This window comes from Pleurodeles waltl, chromosome 12 (assembly GCF_031143425.1).
Source record: "Pleurodeles waltl isolate 20211129_DDA chromosome 12, aPleWal1.hap1.20221129, whole genome shotgun sequence".
NCBI classification, from domain to species: domain Eukaryota; kingdom Metazoa; phylum Chordata; class Amphibia; order Caudata; family Salamandridae; genus Pleurodeles; species Pleurodeles waltl.
Window position 1 is genome coordinate 554,418,245 of NC_090451.1, and position 18,170 is coordinate 554,436,414.

At 49.0% G+C, this 18,170-nt stretch overlaps 1 protein-coding gene and 1 long non-coding RNA gene across 4 annotated transcripts in view; one reads left to right on the forward strand and one right to left on the reverse strand.

Moving 5' to 3' along the window:
• LOC138268197 (uncharacterized) overlaps positions 1-18,170 on the forward strand; it is a 369,403-nt gene that overhangs the window by 227,214 nt on the left and 124,019 nt on the right. The gene's annotated exons all lie outside the window — the stretch shown is intronic.
• Positions 1-18,170, reverse strand: part of LOC138268196 (butyrophilin subfamily 1 member A1-like) — a 354,320-nt gene that overhangs the window by 31,047 nt on the left and 305,103 nt on the right. For all 3 annotated transcript variants that reach the window (XM_069217628.1, XM_069217627.1, XM_069217625.1), the window contains 3 exons: positions 16,301-16,321; positions 16,189-16,209; positions 15,738-15,758 (listed from right to left, as the gene is read on the reverse strand). In XM_069217628.1, the coding sequence (XP_069073729.1) occupies positions 15,738-15,758; positions 16,189-16,209; positions 16,301-16,321 (63 nt within the window). The remainder of the gene's footprint in view (positions 1-15,737; positions 15,759-16,188; positions 16,210-16,300; positions 16,322-18,170) is intronic.

Genomic DNA, 18,170 nt, shown 5'->3' on the forward strand with positions numbered 1-18,170 from the left:
TTGCGTCAATAAGATGGAAGGTAGGCGTTCCCTTCCTAAAAATGACGCTAGTCCCCCAGCGTCATATTTAACACCAGACGCAGAAACGACATACAACTAGGAGGCGGGCCTAAATAATGGTGCTAAGCCCAATTAGCGTCATAGTTTAATGCCTGGTCAGACCAGGCGTTAATGTGCTGGTAGGCCCATTTCTATAGGGAAGCACCATGGAATGGGGACAGAGATGCCCACCCCAACTCCCAGCATCACCACCACCCACACCACAGGGACACTTCAGGAGGGAGCCTATCTCAGATAAGTGTAGGTGTATGTGTCTGGCTGGTCCTGGGTATGTTGGACTTAACCTGGGGACACTGGTCCCCTGTGGTGGGCATTGGGGTAGTGGTAATGACTTCTGTCTATACTTAGACAGGAGTCATTTTTTGGCTGCTTGTGCGTCTAAAAATTACCCTAGGCTGACAAGTGGCAGATATTTTGCCGCTAATCAGCCTAACATAATTTTTGACCCACTAGCGCCATTTCCCCTAATGCCATTCGTCACCAGCTAGCGTCTTTTTTTTAGACCAGTGTCCAGACCACAGCAAAAGCTTCTTGCTCATTTGCACTCCACCTCCATTCCCATGAAAGTAACCTCCTACTAATGAAGGCTACAGGCTGGTCTAGGCCCTCTTTGTTTAGCTGTGCAAGAATTGCTACCACGCCATGCTCTGAAGCGTCAGTCTGCACAACAAATCTCTTGAAGAAGTCAGGTCCCTTCAGCATGGGTGCCGTGCACATGGCTGCCTTAAGGGCTCAAATGAGGTCTGCCAAGCCTCAGTACAGATCACTTTTTGGGCTGCTTTTTAGAGGTCAACTCAGTCAAGGTGGCAACTATAGTGTCATACCCCTTGACAACCCTCCTATAGTACCTGGTGAGACCTAGAAAGGCTCTCACCTCTGTATGGGTCTTGGGAGGCTCCCAAACCAGAACGGCATCAATTTTGGTTGCAGGGGTGCCACCTGGACACTCCCTACCTGGTGTCCCAGGTAAACAACGGATCCCTGCCCTATTTTGCATTTACTAGTCTTATTAGTGAGGCCCATCTTCTTCAGAGCCTTCTACACTTTGCAGAGGTGCTGTAAGGGGTTCCTCCCAGCTGGAGCAGAACATTGCAAGATCATCCAGGAAGGCTGCACTGAAATCCTCCAACCGACCAAAACCTGGTTGGCCAACTTCTGAAAGGTGGCAGAGGCATTTTGCATCCCAAAGGGCATAACCCTGAACTGTTAATGCCCATCTGGGGTGGAAAATGCTGACCTCTCATTTGCCTCATCATTTAAGGCAATCTGGCAGTACCCAGACGTTAAGTAAAACATGCTGAGAAACTTTGCAACTCCCAACCGATCTATGAGCTCATCAGCTCTGGGGATGGGGTGCACATCAGTCTTCGTGACTGTGTTGAGGCCACGGTAGTCCACACAGAACCTGAGTTATGGGGTTGCACTGGGGGCAGCAGCCTTTGGAACCAAGACCACTGGGATGGCCCAAGGACTGCTGGAGAACTCAAGAACCCCTAACACCATGATCTCAGAAATCTCATCCTTGACACTAGCCCTGACCTTGACAGTCACCCTGTAAATCTTGTGTTTTACAGGTGGACTCTCCCCAATGTCCACATCATGTGAACACAGATGAGTGACCCCTGGGATCAAGGAAAATAAGGAGGCAAACTGTCCCAACAACTGGTGACATTCCCTCTGTTGGTCTGGGGTCAGTGTGGGGGAAAGGTTCACACTCTCCACAGACCCATCTTTCTATTTGGCAGAGAGGAGCTCACTCTCCTGTTCTACACCTTCATCTGTTGCCAAGAGCATTGTTAGTTCGATCTCTTTAAAGTGAGGTTTGAGGCGGTTCACATACAGGACCCTCAAAGGGTTCTTAGGAGCCTGAAAGTTCACCAGATAGCTGACATCACTCTTTCGCTCCACCACATCAAAAGGCCTAGTCCACTTGTCCTGCAGAGCACAAGGCTCCTCTGGGACCTTGATCCACACTTTCTGGCCAGGCGGAAACACAACCAGAGTGGCATTCCGATCATACAAGCATTTCATGTCCTCCTGGCTCGCTTCTAGGTTCTCCTGAGCGAGTCCCCTGAAGCGGGCGGTCTGGTTTCTAAAGGCTAGCATGTAACTAAACACATCCTGGGGGGCTTATTGGAGGTTTTCTCCAAACCCTCCTTCACCAGACTCAGAGGTCCCCTCACAGGGGGCCATACAACAGTTCAAAGGGGCTAAAACTTTAAGTCCCTTCTTTGGTACATTTCTGTAAGAAAACAGAAGGTATGGCAAGAGCACGTCCCACTAATGCCTCATGGGTTCTGACAGACCCATAATTATGCCCTTCATGGTCCGGTTGAACCTCTCAACCAGCCCAATTCCTTGGGTAGCGTAAGGAGTGGTGAACTTGTAGGTCACCCCACACGTCTTCCACAATGACTTCATATGAGTAGATATGAAGTTGGTACCCCTGTCAGATACCTGCTCCTTGGGGAATTCCAATGTGGGTAAAAATCCCCAGCAATGCCTGGCCCACCACAGGGGCTATCATCAGCCTCAGGGTGATGGCTTCTGGGTACTAGGTGGCATGGTCTACAAAGACCAGAATAAACCTGTTGCCCATGGCTGTCTTGGGAACCAGAGGCCCCACAATGTCAATCTCCACCCGCTCAAAGGGTGTACTGACCACAGGGAAAGGTTGGAGGGGAGCCTTATATTTCTTCCCACTCTTGCCACTTGCTTGACAAGTTTGGCAAAACATGCAATATGCATCCAAGTGCCTGCGCATTTGGGGCCAGTAAAAGTAGGTGCCAATACTTTCAAAAGTTTTATCCTGCCCCAAATGTCCTGCCAAATGCACATCATGAGCCAAACCCAGTAGGAAGGCTCTGAAACACTGGGGTACCACCAGCACACAGGCTGCCCCAGGCTCAGCAACCTTAGGCTCACTATACCAGGGGCCATCCTCCTAATAGATCCAGTGTGATCCAGACTCCTCTCCAGATGCCTGGTCTGCAGCCTGCTGCCGCAGACCCTCCAGAGTAGGGAATGTCTTCTCTGCCTCACAGAATTATTCCCTGGTGGCATCCCCCTGCTGCCAATAGGTCAGTTTGGGCGCCTCCCCCAGTTCAGCCACTTGTTCCCTGGTAGGCTCTGGGGCGTCCCCCTGAGGTTCAGCCTCCTCCTGGACCACGGGAACTTCTGGGGCACGTTTCCCACACCCCTTGACCTTCCTTTTTCTGGCAGGCACCTCAGCCACTCTTTCAGGCTCCAGGGCCTCCTGATCACACTGATGGGCTGCCACTGACAGGATGGTCACACATGTTCACCCAGGCAGACCCAACGTCTCCAAGTGTGACCAGCGTTCCACCTCACTCTAAGGGGAATTTGCCTAGCAGACAATCAACAGGCATGATTGAACTCACAGCTACCCTCAAGGAACCTGAGACCCCCCCCACTCAAAGGGAACCTGCACCACTTTACACAGGCACTCCGAGTTGTCCACTGCAACTACTTGTTAAAGGACATGGTGAACTACCTGCTCTTCAGACAACAGGTGACACCTCACAGTAGTCACACTGGCTCTTGTGTCTCTCAGAGCCTCCACCCTCTGTCCATTGATGGTCACCCATTGCCTGTACTTCTTAGTGTTCTCAGGCACGAGGGTCCTCTGGACCATCTCACTGTCCGCTAGTGAGACAAGGGTCATCTCAGCTTTGGTTTGCAGGCCATGGGCACCTCTAGTGCACTTGACTAGGGATTTACTAGTTAACCAAATATGCTAATCAAGGAAAAGCCAATCACTGATACAGTTTACACAGAAAGCACTTGCACTTTAGTACTCTTCTGCAGTGGTAAAGCGCCCAGAGTACCAAAACCAGCAAAAATGAAGTCCAGCACACAGTCAAGAATACAGGAAGCAAAGATAGGAAAGGCTACACTGAGAATTCCGGGTCTAACATTACAGCATCCCTGAACCATACAAATATGAACTTCCTAACATCAAGTGTGACATTGTTGTGGTGACTTATCTGACTTTTTTAAGAATAAGATTGAGTTAATCATTGCTGAAATAAATGCAGACTCACCTAGTAGAGTTCAAACTCAAAAAGTTAGGAATATTGCAGGAGAGATGGTAAACCAAGATGCTTCTAAATGAGAAAAGATGAAATCAATGAAAGAAGAGGTCTTTAGAACCTTAGCAATGTCTGTCTCTTAGGGGTGAATATTAAAACCAGTGCCTCCCAAAAACTTGAAGAAATGGGCAGATAAACTATACTTGGATCTGATAAAAGTCTGCAATCAGTCTCCAACCATAGGCAGAGCTCCAAGAAAGCATTAATAACCCTGTTATTGAAAAAAGCAACAGCAGATCCAAAAGTGCTTAGTAACATTCGCCCAATATTGCAACTCCCCTGAGCGGTGAAAATAATTGAAAGATATGTCAGTCAAGAACTTTCAAAGTATGTAGAAGACATTAACCTCCTAGAAAAAGAACAAACAAGTTTTTGACCTGTGCATGGTGTGGAGACAGAATTGATCCGGGCCATGGATGAGCTGCAGATTATGGTTGACAGGGGTCAAACAGCAGTTTTGACATTGCTTGACTTATCGACCATGTTTGACACTGTTAGCCATCAAATATAAGTGTAGATGGGATGCTATTACAATAGATAGAATCCTATCTCTCAGACAGAACTCGGGCAGTCTCACTATCCCCGTACTGATCAGAATTTAAAAAAAGTAGATTGGGGATCCTCAGGGCTCTGCCCTGAGCCCTATTCTTTTAACATTTATCAAGGTCCACTGTTGAAAAGTATTCAGTCGTATGGCATTAGTTTTGTGAACTATGATGACGATACACAAATGATCCTTTTGCTGGATAGCGATAGGCAGCGTTATTAGATGCTTTTCTTAATTGCCTATGGGAGGTAGCAAATTGTTTGAAAACTAACTTGTTAAAATTCAACAGTGAACAATTAAGTTTCTGTGATGCTCACCTTCAAAAAATCCTCCCACACTCCAAAATAATTTCTGGCCTTGGTTTTCTATGGGTAATCTGGAAATCTCAAATTCAGTTTGTAATTTGAGAGCATACTTTGATGATAACCTCTCAATGGAGATTCATGACAACAAGATAGCAGCTACCTGCTTTGGACTTCTTTGGAATTTATGGAAAATTGTACCACTACTTTCACAACCAGCAAGAAAGTTAGTGGTGCAAAGTACAGTTCTTAGTAGAATTGATTATTGCAATGCACTGCTACTTGGAGCCCCAGATTATTTAATATAAAGGCTTTACAGTGTGTAATCAGCAGTAGCAAAACGTTCATTAGATCAACCTAGAAATGCCTTCTCTTCAAGCATTCTTAAGGAATTAAGAAAGGATTATTTTTAAATCAATGTGTATTGTGTTTAAGGCAATAAAGGGAAAAGGACTGAGATTGTTACAGAGAAAATGTAAACACTAAGCCTCTCATTATGTCCATGGCGGTCTTCTGACCACCAGGGTAATGTGGGGGTATTACGGCCAACATGCTGGCGGTACATACTGCCACATTATGAGATTGGCGGGTTGGCTGCAACCATGCCGCCACTTCTCCAAACATACCGCCATGGCAGTATGAGCCACCGGACCAGAGATGTCTATCTCCAGCTCAGCCACTGACATAGTACCGCCCATGGCATTATGAGCTGGCCTACCACCATAGTTTTAGTGGCGTTAGCAATGCCACGAAAACCATGGCAGTAAGCCCTACCGGTGACAGGGAATTCCTTCCCTGTCACTGGTAGGGGGATCTCCCACCCCTCCAACACTCACCTGAAGCCCCTTCACCCCCCTTCATCCAAACTCACCCCCCACCCCCTCCAATCCACTCACTCACCCCCCAACCCCCTCTGATCCACTCACTCACGCACACACCACACAACTGATCCCCACGGCCACACACGCACACATCACCCCCCTCCCCCACCCCACTACAGTCACAGCGCCCCTCATCCCATACGTCCCCTCCCTGCATACACGCACACAGACACCCACACGCAACACGCATACACCCATTCACTTACACTGGCATACACGCATTCATACACATGCATACAACCACGCATACAACCCAACATTCACAGACGCATTCACGCACACACTCACATTTTCATGCACACACTCAGACTACCACCCAACGCCCCCCTCCCCTGTCGGACACCCGACTTATCTTGTCTGGCGAGGAGATAGTTTGGCAGGGAATGGGAAGGGGCGCTGCTACCGCCAGCAGTGCCCCACCAGCAGAACACCACCAGGCCTTATTACTGGTCATAATATGGCTGGCGCCATTCAACTGGCGTGACGGTGCTGGTGGTAGCAGTGCCAGGTTACTACTTCCACCACTTTGAACACTTCCAGATTTCCGCCCTTATTGTGGTGGACGTCAGGCAGTGCTCATAATATGGCTCATGGATGGTAGCCGCGTTGGCGGTATGTTTGCGACCGTCACCGCAGCGGTATTTACCACCAATGTTAAAACAAGGGCCTGTATCCCAATAAGAAATCTACGTTCCTCCTCAGCCAATCTAGTATGCATTCCGGAAAGCAAGGCAAGGAGGTGGGGCTTTCTCAGTAAGGGTTGCCCAGTTGTGGAATAAGATGCCTGCCCCATTGGGAGCCAGTAAGAGTCTCCTCCAATTCAGGAAGGATTTGAAAACCTTGCTCTTTCCTATATAGTCAGCTGGGTCTTAGGAAATAGGAAAAGGGATGTGTTTAAAAGATAACTCCTTTAGTAGTTCTTATAAGTCTCTGAGAAGGGTTTTCCGATAAGCGCCAAGATACCTTTTAGTTGAAAGTAGTGCTCTATAAGTGTAATTCATAATAATAATATTTAATAATAATTTGTATGTTTCTGTTAATATTCCTACAAATATAAAGCTATTTGTTAGAAATGGGGTTTTTGGTTGGCAGTTAGGTTGCCCTCTGTCCAAGCAAGAACCCTCACTCTAGTCAGGGTAAGTCACACACAATCCAAAATCAGCCTGTGCTCACCCTCCGGTAGCTTGGCACGAGCAGTCAGGCTTAACTTAGAAGGCAATGTGTAAAGCATTTGTGCAATAAATCATACAACACCATAGTATAACACCACAAAAATACACCACACAGTGTTTAGAAAAATATAGAATATTTATCTGGGTACTTGTAGGTCAAAACGATCAAAGTTGCAATACGAATTTGTAAAGATATCACTGAAAAGTGATATTAAGTGTCTTTAAGTCTTTTAAAAAGCAATCAAGTGTCTTTCAAGCACAGAGTACCTGGTTTCTGGTGGGAAATCTCCTCAGAGGGCCACAGGAGAAGAGATGCGTGGAAAAAGGGGTGTGTGCGTCGATTTCTCCTCAGCACACACAGACTTGCGTCGTTCTTTTCCACGCGGGGAAGTCGGGCGTCGTTTTCCGGCGCGCAGACAGTCTCTTTTTGTGGATCGCGGGGATTACCAGATGTCCCGGGTCTGTGCGTGGATTCTCCTGCTTATTTTCCGGCTGCGCGTCGTTCTGCGGGGCTGCGCGTCGAAGTTTCGATCTCACGGTAGGCGTCGCGTCGATTTCTCCTTGGAAGTCGGGCGGCGTTGTCCTTGCGAGGCCGTGCGTCGAAATTTTGGTCTCACGGCAGGCGTCGCGTCGATTTCTCCTTGGAAGTCGGGCGGCGTTGTCCTTGCGAGGCCGTGCGTCAAAGTTTCGCACTCACGGTAGGCGTCGCGTCGATTTCTCCTTGGAAGTCGGGCGGCTTTGTCCTTGCGAGGTTGTGCGTCGAAGTCTCGATCGTCCCGAGGGCGTCGCGTTGATCAGCGTCGGTGTGCGGCGTTTTTCTCGCCGCGAAACAAGCTGTGCGTCGAAATTTTCGGCGCACGGAGCGTCCACGGGAAAGGAAGAAGTCTTTTTGGTCCTGAGACTTCAAGGAACAGGAGGCAAGCTCTATCCAAGCCCTTGGAGAGCACTTTCACAGCCAGACAAGAGTTCAGCAAGGCAGCAGGGCAACAGCAAGACAGCAGTCCTTTGGAGAAAGCAGACAGGTGAGTCCTTTGAGCAGCCAGGCAGTTCTTCTTGGCAGGATGTAGTTTCTGGTTCAGGTTTCTTCTCCAGCAAGTGTCTGATGAGGTAGGGCAGAGGCCCTGTTTTATACTAAGTTGTGCCTTTGAAGTGGGGGTGATTTCAAAGAGTCTCTAAGAAATGCACCAAGTTCCCTTTCAGCTCAATCCTGTCTGCCAGAGTCCCAGTAGGGGGTGTGGCAGTCCTTTGTGTGAGGGCAGGCCCTCCACCCTCCCAGCCCAGGAAGACCCATTCAAAATGCAGATGTATGCAAGTGAGGCTGAGTACCCTGTGTTTGGGGTGTGTCTGAGTGAATGCACAAGGAGCTGTCAACTAAACCTAGCCAGACGTGGATTGAAGGGCACAACAAGTTTTTAGTGCAAAGAAATGCTCACTTTCTAAAAGTGGCATCTCTAGAATAGTAATATTAAATCCGACTTCACCAGTCAGCAGGATTTTATATTACCATTCTGGCCATACTAAATATGACCTTCCTGCTCCTTTCAGATCAGCAGCTGCCACTTCAACAGTGTATGAGGGCAGCCCCAATGTTAGCCTATGAAGGGAGCAGGCCTCACAGTAGTGTAAAAACGAATTTAGGAGTTTTACACTACCAGGACATATAACTACACAGGTACATGTCCTGCCTTTTACCTACACAGCACCCTGCTCTAGGGGTTACCTAGGGCACACCTTAGGGATGACTTATATGTAGAAAAAGGGGAGTTCTAGGCTTGGCAAGTACTTTTAAATGCCAAGTCGAAGTGGCAGTGAAACTGCACACACAGGCCTTGCAATGGCAGGCCTGAGACAAGGTTAAGGGGCTACTGAGGTGGGTGGCACAACCAGTGCTGCAGGCCCACTAGTAGCATTTAATCTACATGCCCTAGGCACATGTAGTGCACTCTACTAGGGACTTACAGGTAAATTAAATAGTCAATCATGGATAAACCAATCAATAGTACAATTTACACAGAGAGCATATGCACTTTAGCACTGGTTAGCAGTGGTAAAGTGCTCAGAGGTCACAAGCCAACAACAGCAGGTCAGAAAAAATAGGAGGAAGGAGGCAAAAAAGTTTGGGGATGTCCCTGTCAAAAAGCCAGGTCCAACATGACCCCCCACCAGCCTAAAGCCAGGGGAGAACAATCACTATCCTGATGTACTTCCCTGTTTGAGGCGACAGAACAAGGACCCAGGCCCACAACAGCAGGGGCATGCTCCAGTTCTTCGCCTTCCTGACTCCAATTGGATCCCTCTGTCCATACTCTCAGGGCCCACTAAGCCCATCCATGGGGAACCTTTCTCCTTTCCTGCGGATCCCATCTGTGCAGCACCTAACCTTACTTTGCTCACAGATGTATCCCAGGAGCCGGATAGTACCCCCATGACCAACATAGTGGTGTTGCCCACTCTACCCCTGGGGTGTGACACTTGTCCCCTCCCCAGGGATAACTCTGTCCACCCGGACAGCAAGCCACAGTGATTACTGACAGCTGCCAGGGATGAGAGCCAGGCCCCAGGCCTCTCAAAGCTCTCCAACCACTGTGGCTGTGGAGAGTGGGGGGCGGTAGCCCCAGGTGCTGGGCACCCTTTAACCACTCTCCCTTCCACCAGGTCAGGGATGACAGCCTGAACCTGGTCCTCCCCTCTGGGGCTTTGTACCCTCCTTCCTGGAGCGGTACCCCCAGAGTCCAACATGGCCAGGGGGCTTACAGAAGTCGCCCTGTACCATTCCTCCACCAGTGCAGGGCTGTTAACCTGCCACTGGCCCTCCAACCTGGGGTCTGTACCTTCAGGTGGGACTAGGGCCCGGGGTGAGGCTTCCCTCCCCCTGCCCTCCCTTCTGGGGTCCAGCACCCTCCAACTAGGAGTGGCCTCCTCAGAAGACAACATGGTAGGGGCACTGTTATCAGTAGCCCCTCCCTCCAGGTCCAGGGGGACACCCTGAACCTGGTCTTCCAGCCCAGGGTCTGTACCCTCAGACTGGATCACCGCCTGGCAAACCAGGACTTCCTGGGGGGCACGCCTACCCCCCACCAGGTCAGAGTTTAACCTCTGCACCTGCCCATTCAACTCAGAGCCACCACCCTGAAGTTGAACAATTGCCTGGCACGCCAGGACTTCCTGGAGGGCACACTGACCCTCCACCAGGTCAGAGTTTAACCTCTGCACCTGACCATTCAACTCAGAGTCACCACCCTGAAGTTGAACAATTGCCTGGCACACCAGGACTTTCTGGAGGGCACACTGACCCTCCACTAGGTCAGAGTTTAACCTCTGCACCTGACCATTCAACTCAGAGTCACCACCCTGAAGTTGAACAGTTGCCTGGCGCACCAGGACTTTCTGGGAGGCACACCTACCTCCCACCAGGTCAGAGTTTAACCCCTGAGCCTGGTTCCCCAACCCAGGGTCACCACCCTGAGGTTGGGCAATTGCCTGGCACGCCAGGACTTTCTGGGGGGCACACCTACCCCCCACCAGGTCAGAGTTTAACCTCTGAACCTGGTCATCCAACCCAGAGTCAACACCCTGAGGTTGGACAATTGCCTGGCACAGCAGGGCTTCTTGGGAGGCACACCTACCTCCCACCAGGTCAGAGTTTAACCTCTGAACCTGGGTATCCAACCCAGAGTCAGCACTCTGAGGTTGAACAATTGCCTGGCACGCCAGGACTTTCTGGAGGGCACACTGACCCTCCACCAGGTCAGAGTTTAACCTCTGAACTGGGCCATTCAACTCAGAGTTACCACCCTGAAGTAGAACAATCGCCTGGCACGCCAGGACTTCCTGGAGGGCACACTGACCCTCCACCAGGTCAGAGTTTAACCTCTGAACCTGGTTCTCCAACCTAGGGTCACCATCCTGAGGTTGGACAACTGCCTGGTACACCAGGGCTTTCTGGGGGGCACACCTACCCCCCACCAGGTCAGAGGTTAGCCTCTGAACCTGGATATCCAACCCAGAGTCACCACCCTGAGGTTGAACCATTGCCTGGCAGGCCAGGACTTCCAGGGAGGCACACCTACCTCCCACCAGGTCAGAGTTTAACCTCTGAGCCTGGTTCTCCAACCCAGGGTCACCACCCTGAGGTTGAACCATTGCCTGGTATACCAGGACTTTCTGGGGGGCACACCTACCCCCCACCAGGTCAGAGTTTGACCTCTGAACCGGGTTAGCCAACCCAGAGTCACCACCCTGAGGTTGGGCAATTGCCTGGCACCCCAGGACTTTCTGGGAGGCACACCTACCTCCCACCAGGTCAGAGTTTAACCTCTGAACCTGGCCATCCAACCCAGAGTCGACACCCTGAGGTTGGACAACTGCCTGGCACGCCAGGACTTTCTGGGGGGCACACCTACCCCCCACCAGGTCAGAGTTTGACCTCTTCACCTGGTAAGCCAACCCAGAGTCACCACCCTGAGGTTGAGCCATTGCCTGGCATTCCAGGACTTTCTGGGGGGCACATCTACCCCCCACCAGGTCAAAGTTTAACCTCTGAACCCGGTTATCCAACCCAGAGTCACCACCCTGAGGTTGAATCCTTGCCTGGCATGCCAGGACTTCCTGGGGGGCACTCTCACCCCCCACAAGGGACACGCCATCCCCAAGGGCCACACAAGAGTCTGGTTGGCGCAGGTCTCCCGACCTCTGCCCATCCGGCAGAGTCTGGGTTTCCCCCAAACCAGAAACGGTCTCACCTGGGTCATTCCTGGGGGGCTCTGCTCTCAGAGCTGACCCCTGACTTTCAAGATCCTCCACTGGGGTCTGCCACCCCCTCTCAACCCTATGTCTGGACTTCTGCACCCCCTCACTAGGAGTGGTACTGCCGGACACCAGAACTGTTGGGATGCTGTCTACAGTCATCCCCCCAAGTTCTTCTGCCACTGCGGGGCTTCCCTCAAAAGGTGGCCCTACGGTACAGGTTAGGCTCTGAGACCTACCTGGGACACTACAATCCTTTCCCACCTCACTTGGTCGGGAACCACCTAGACCACTCCCTTCAGGAGCACCCCCAAATGCCTCTTCAGACTCTCTGGTACTCACCCAAAAGTCTGCCTCCACTGTAAGTTCCCTGGGGTCAGAGAACTCACACTCCACCTGGTGTTGGCGTAGCTCTGGAAAATAAGGACCAGATATATGCTCTCCAGCAATTACATCACTCTGCCCTTCATATGTATTAACCACAGTACCCTTCACCCAACCACCTAGTAACTCAACCTTGGAAAAGCACTCTACTTCACCCTCCTGAGACTGGTGAGACAGTATCTGTCTGTCCCTGACACTCAACCCAAACTCTTCTGGGATGTCTCTACACTCTATATCCAGGACGTCCACCAGGGGGGAACCCTTTTCTCTGTCACTCTCTGCTAGAGTCAGTAAAGTGTCCCTCCCCCCAGTAGGAATATGACTCCCTGTGCCAGTTCCCCAATCCTTCTCAGGGACCCTGTGCATAACGGGAACTACCTCATACCCTTGAACCGCCTGGGGTGTGTCAACTCTCTTCTTCAAGTTGGGTACCACATCTCTGGGCTTGTGCCCTTCTTCAGCAGTACTAGATGCAAGATTTTTGCTGCCACCATCTGAACTGGACTCAGCCCTTCCGGCCTCCAGTTTCAGCTCTTTACAGCTCAGCTCTTGAGCTGCAATCTTTTCTTCTTCCAGGGCTAAGAGACTTGCTGCCTCAGCCCTTTCAATAAACTCATCTAGCTCTTCCATCCACCGTGCTTGAGCCATGAGCCATTCTTTTTTCACTGGGTCTCTTTCCTCATCTGAGTCGTCCTCCTCCTCCTCTGAGGGGTACTTAGTCATTTGGTTTCTTGCTGCCTCTCTCTCTGCCCATCTGTCTTCCTCCCAGACTATGTAGGCACGTAGCATCTCTGCTTTAGTAGATCTCTTTGCTACAGGAAGGCCACATTTTCTGCAAAGCTTCCTTAGGTCAGCCTTAGTGAGGTGGTCAGTAGGCAAAAAGAATAAGTAGGTAAGCGATCCCATTCTGATAGGATCTTACCAGCAAAAACCAAAATCCAAAGTCCAAAATATCAATAGTATATCCAGGAGGACATCAGAGACCAAAAGTCAAAAAAGAGATAAAAAATCAAGTTGACCTTCAACTGTGGGTAGGTAGTGAAATACTTAGCTACTGTATGTCACTGCACAAACACAAGTCCTATCCCACCGCTGCCACCAATGTTAGAAATGGGGTTTTTGGTTGGCAGTTAGGTTGCCCTCTGTCCAAGCAAGAACCCTCACTCTAGTCAGGGTAAGTCACACACAATCCAAAATCAGCCTGTGCTCACCCTCCGGTAGCTTGGCACGAGCAGTCAGGCTTAACTTAGAAGGCAATGTGTAAAGCATTTGTGCAATAAATCATACAACACCATAGTATAACACCACAAAAATACACCACACAGTGTTTAGAAAAATATAGAATATTTATCTGGGTACTTGTAGGTCAAAACGATCAAAGTTGCAATACGAATTTGTAAAGATATCACTGAAAAGTGATATTAAGTGTCTTTAAGTCTTTTAAAAAGCAATCAAGTGTCTTTCAAGCACAGAGTACCTGGTTTCTGGTGGGAAATCTCCTCAGAGGGCCACAGGAGAAGAGATGCGTGGAAAAAGGGGTGTGTGCGTCGATTTCTCCTCAGCACACACAGACTTGCGTCGTTCTTTTCCACGCGGGGAAGTCGGGCGTCGTTTTCCGGCGCGCAGACAGTCTCTTTTTGTGGATCGCGGGGATTACCAGATGTCCCGGGTCTGTGCGTGGATTCTCCTGCTTATTTTCCGGCTGCGCGTCGTTCTGCGGGGCTGCGCGTCGAAGTTTCGATCTCACGGTAGGCGTCGCGTCGATTTCTCCTTGGAAGTCGGGCGGCGTTGTCCTTGCGAGGCCGTGCGTCGAAATTTTGGTCTCACGGCAGGCGTCGCGTCGATTTCTCCTTGGAAGTCGGGCGGCGTTGTCCTTGCGAGGCCGTGCATCAAAGTTTCGCACTCACGGTAGGCGTCGCGTCGATTTCTCCTTGGAAGTCGGGCGGCTTTGTCCTTGCGAGGTTGTGCGTCGAAGTCTCGATCGTCCCGAGGGCGTCGCGTTGATCAGCGTCGGTGTGCGGCGTTTTTCTCGCCGCGAAACAAGCTGTGCGTCGAAATTTTCGGCGCACGGAGCGTCCACGGGAAAGGAAGAAGTCTTTTTGGTCCTGAGACTTCAAGGAACAGGAGGCAAGCTCTATCCAAGCCCTTGGAGAGCACTTTCACAGCCAGACAAGAGTTCAGCAAGGCAGCAGGGCAACAGCAAGACAGCAGTCCTTTGGAGAAAGCAGACAGGTGAGTCCTTTGAGCAGCCAGGCAGTTCTTCTTGGCAGGATGTAGTTTCTGGTTCAGGTTTCTTCTCCAGCAAGTGTCTGATGAGGTAGGGCAGAGGCCCTGTTTTATACTAAGTTGTGCCTTTGAAGTGGGGGTGATTTCAAAGAGTCTCTAAGAAATGCACCAAGTTCCCTTTCAGCTCAATCCTGTCTGCCAGAGTCCCAGTAGGGGGTGTGGCAGTCCTTTGTGTGAGGGCAGGCCCTCCACCCTCCCAGCCCAGGAAGACCCATTCAAAATGCAGATGTATGCAAGTGAGGCTGAGTACCCTGTGTTTGGGGTGTGTCTGAGTGAATGCACAAGGAGCTGTCAACTAAACCTAGCCAGACGTGGATTGAAGGGCACAACAAGTTTTTAGTGCAAAGAAATGCTCACTTTCTAAAAGTGGCATCTCTAGAATAGTAATATTAAATCCGACTTCACCAGTCAGCAGGATTTTATATTACCATTCTGGCCATACTAAATATGACCTTCCTGCTCCTTTCAGATCAGCAGCTGCCACTTCAACAGTGTATGAGGGCAGCCCCAATGTTAGCCTATGAAGGGAGCAGGCCTCACAGTAGTGTAAAAACGAATTTAGGAGTTTTACACTACCAGGACATATAACTACACAGGTACATGTCCTGCCTTTTACCTACACAGCACCCTGCTCTAGGGGTTACCTAGGGCACACCTTAGGGATGACTTATATGTAGAAAAAGGGGAGTTCTAGGCTTGGCAAGTACTTTTAAATGCCAAGTCGAAGTGGCAGTGAAACTGCACACACAGGCCTTGCAATGGCAGGCCTGAGACAAGGTTAAGGGGCTACTGAGGTGGGTGGCACAACCAGTGCTGCAGGCCCACTAGTAGCATTTAATCTACATGCCCTAGGCACATGTAGTGCACTCTACTAGGGACTTACAGGTAAATTAAATAGTCAATCATGGATAAACCAATCAATAGTACAATTTACACAGAGAGCATATGCACTTTAGCACTGGTTAGCAGTGGTAAAGTGCTCAGAGGTCACAAGCCAACAACAGCAGGTCAGAAAAAATAGGAGGAAGGAGGCAAAAAAGTTTGGGGATGTCCCTGTCAAAAAGCCAGGTCCAACACTATTGTTCAGCTAAAAAACTGTAATTTGTTGAATTGCACCAAGATCAAGTATTTTCTCAGTTGCTAACATCTCTGCCCCACTGCGTCTGGAAAGAGGACATTTGTTCAGGAGAGAAAGAAAGTGAAGAACATTTCCTCTGCTTTTAAATTTAGAAATAACTCGGTCTTACCTGAATCCATTGGCTGAAAATCTGTCAAAACAAAAAATCATTTAAAATAAAACTTTAATAGCTTCTGTACAGACGGTGATTCAATGCCTCTAATTTGTCCCGCCTCCACGGGAACTACATGGATTCAATCAATGCCATTCCCAAAACTATAGATGTGCAAATGTCATCAAGTGGGGGGTTTCCACCTCATGTTTCCAAGTGACACTACAGACTGCTGGTCTTTTCTCTCATTTTCTTTGATATGAGTCACATGCCTCGTGGAAAACAACTGCATTTTCATATCTACTTATCTACAAGTTTACATAAAGCACAGACTCACTGTTTACCTCAACACTCTCGTATGAGAATGACTGTTGTGCTTATTACACGGTTATCTCGTGTTGATTAATACTCAACTCTGTCTCTCTTGACCACAGGTTCCCTTTAGTGGGCTAAACAATATCACACTAACCTTTGAATCTCTGTAGGTAATCTGCCAAAGACAACAAAAACATAACAATTAGCCCACAATGGAATATTTGTATGTTCACACCTTGACATTAGCTAAAAATTATTTCACTTACCTCTCTCTTTAATGAGAGCATCTGAAGAATGAAGTATAAAAGGAGACATTAACATGAAACTTGATTAATTTTGCTTCACTTATATCTCATCTTCTCAAACAGTAAACATTAACGTCACACTTTACGAAAAAAGTAATGATCCGCAATCAGTTGTACTATTCTTCCAAAGCAGAGTACTTGAATTGGCTTAATTGGGGGTGTATTTGAACGGTATATTGGGTATTAAAAACCCTGTGCTTGGATCTGGAGAGCTCTGCACCCCTTCCCTTGGATTTATTTTTCGAGTAACCGTGTTTTCCTTATTTGAACTCCACAATCATGCAAGCCTACTGAGGGTTCCTCAACAAAATGACAGGAGACATCAAAGTTAGGCTGTTATGTCAAAGTGGGTACTCAAAGTGCACAACTCTTTTAGGCAGTAGCCACTGCCCCTCGTCCAGGGCTAGGAGAGAATGGTGGGGGTGGCAGAATCATCATAATAAGGAGGCAAACCCTTTTGTAAATCTGTGTTTCACTTGAGAAACTGTCACCAGACTTACTTTGTGTAAACTAATTCCAGCCTCCCTTAGCGTGGCCCTTTGCCCCATCTTGTCTGTGACACATATGGAGGGTGCATGCATGTTTGTGTTTGTAGAGTTATGGCTGTGTATGAGACCTGTGAGAATACTTGGCTGAGTGAATGCTGGAGTCCATTGGTCTCCACATGTGTAAACATTGGCAAGATGGTGGCTGGCATTGTAAAGAACTGACCAGGGTCAGTGCCATACTCTGCAAAATGTAAACTCTTTTCCAGTCTCTGTGAGTGGGTACGGCACCCCATCAGCCCCTTTGAAGTAGCTACAATTCCTCTGCAAGAGCAGTTCCAGCACCCCCTTCCCCATTCTCTAGTTATCTTCATAACTGAAGTATGTGGTCCATACTCCTTTCTCCTGGACCAACTCAAATCAGCCCAAGAGAAGTTACACTGACTTATGACCCCTACACAGATAACCACACAGTGGTGAAGCCCCTTTATGACTGTGTGACCACTCAATATTCATAGGTGCAAGAAATGTGAATGGCCAAGTTTAGTCCTAAGTAATGAGTCTCTTGATCGGAACAGTGTTCAATGTTTTACTACTTTCATGGAGGATCTACAAACCAGTGTAGCTAAGTAGAACTGCATTCTAGAAACAGAGCTCTGCTGGATGCAGTCTTCCCTCAAAAATGGACACTAATCTTGGCCTGACGAAACAGTTAATGTAACTGAAATATTTAAAGTGTATGACCTGCCTACCTGGATGTACTGAGCGTTCCATTGTAGATGACGCAGGCGGACTTCATCAACAAACCCAACAACTCCCTGCATGTTGGTAAAAGAGTAGGGATTGAGCTTTTGTTACAGCAATGGCTTGGATGATCTCCGCTGAATGTCTCAAAGTGGGGTCTCTCAAACTTTGAAAACTTTCCTGCATTGCTTTAAACAAATGCCCATCAAACCTGAAGTCCAGTATTCTTCACCAAACAGCAAATGCAGAGGGCCATATTCAGCCCACAAATGCTCCAAGCTTAGAATCACCTGGGCTGCAGGCGGCTTGATATACTCATCACTAAAGTTCTTATCTAGTGATCCCCGTCAGTGAAGCACTGTAGGAAAGTGTCCTCTTTCTAGCATGGTTACCCCCACTTTTGGCCTGTTTGTCGGTGTGTTTGACTGTGTCTACTGGGACCCTGCTAATCAGGACCCCAGTAGTTATGCTCCCTCTCTTATATTATGGTTCTTGCATACTGGTAATCCAGTATTCCGCCCACAATTGGCATACTGGTGCCCCCTTATAAGTCCCTATTATATGGTACCTAGGAACCCGGGGCATTGGGGTTCCAGAGGATC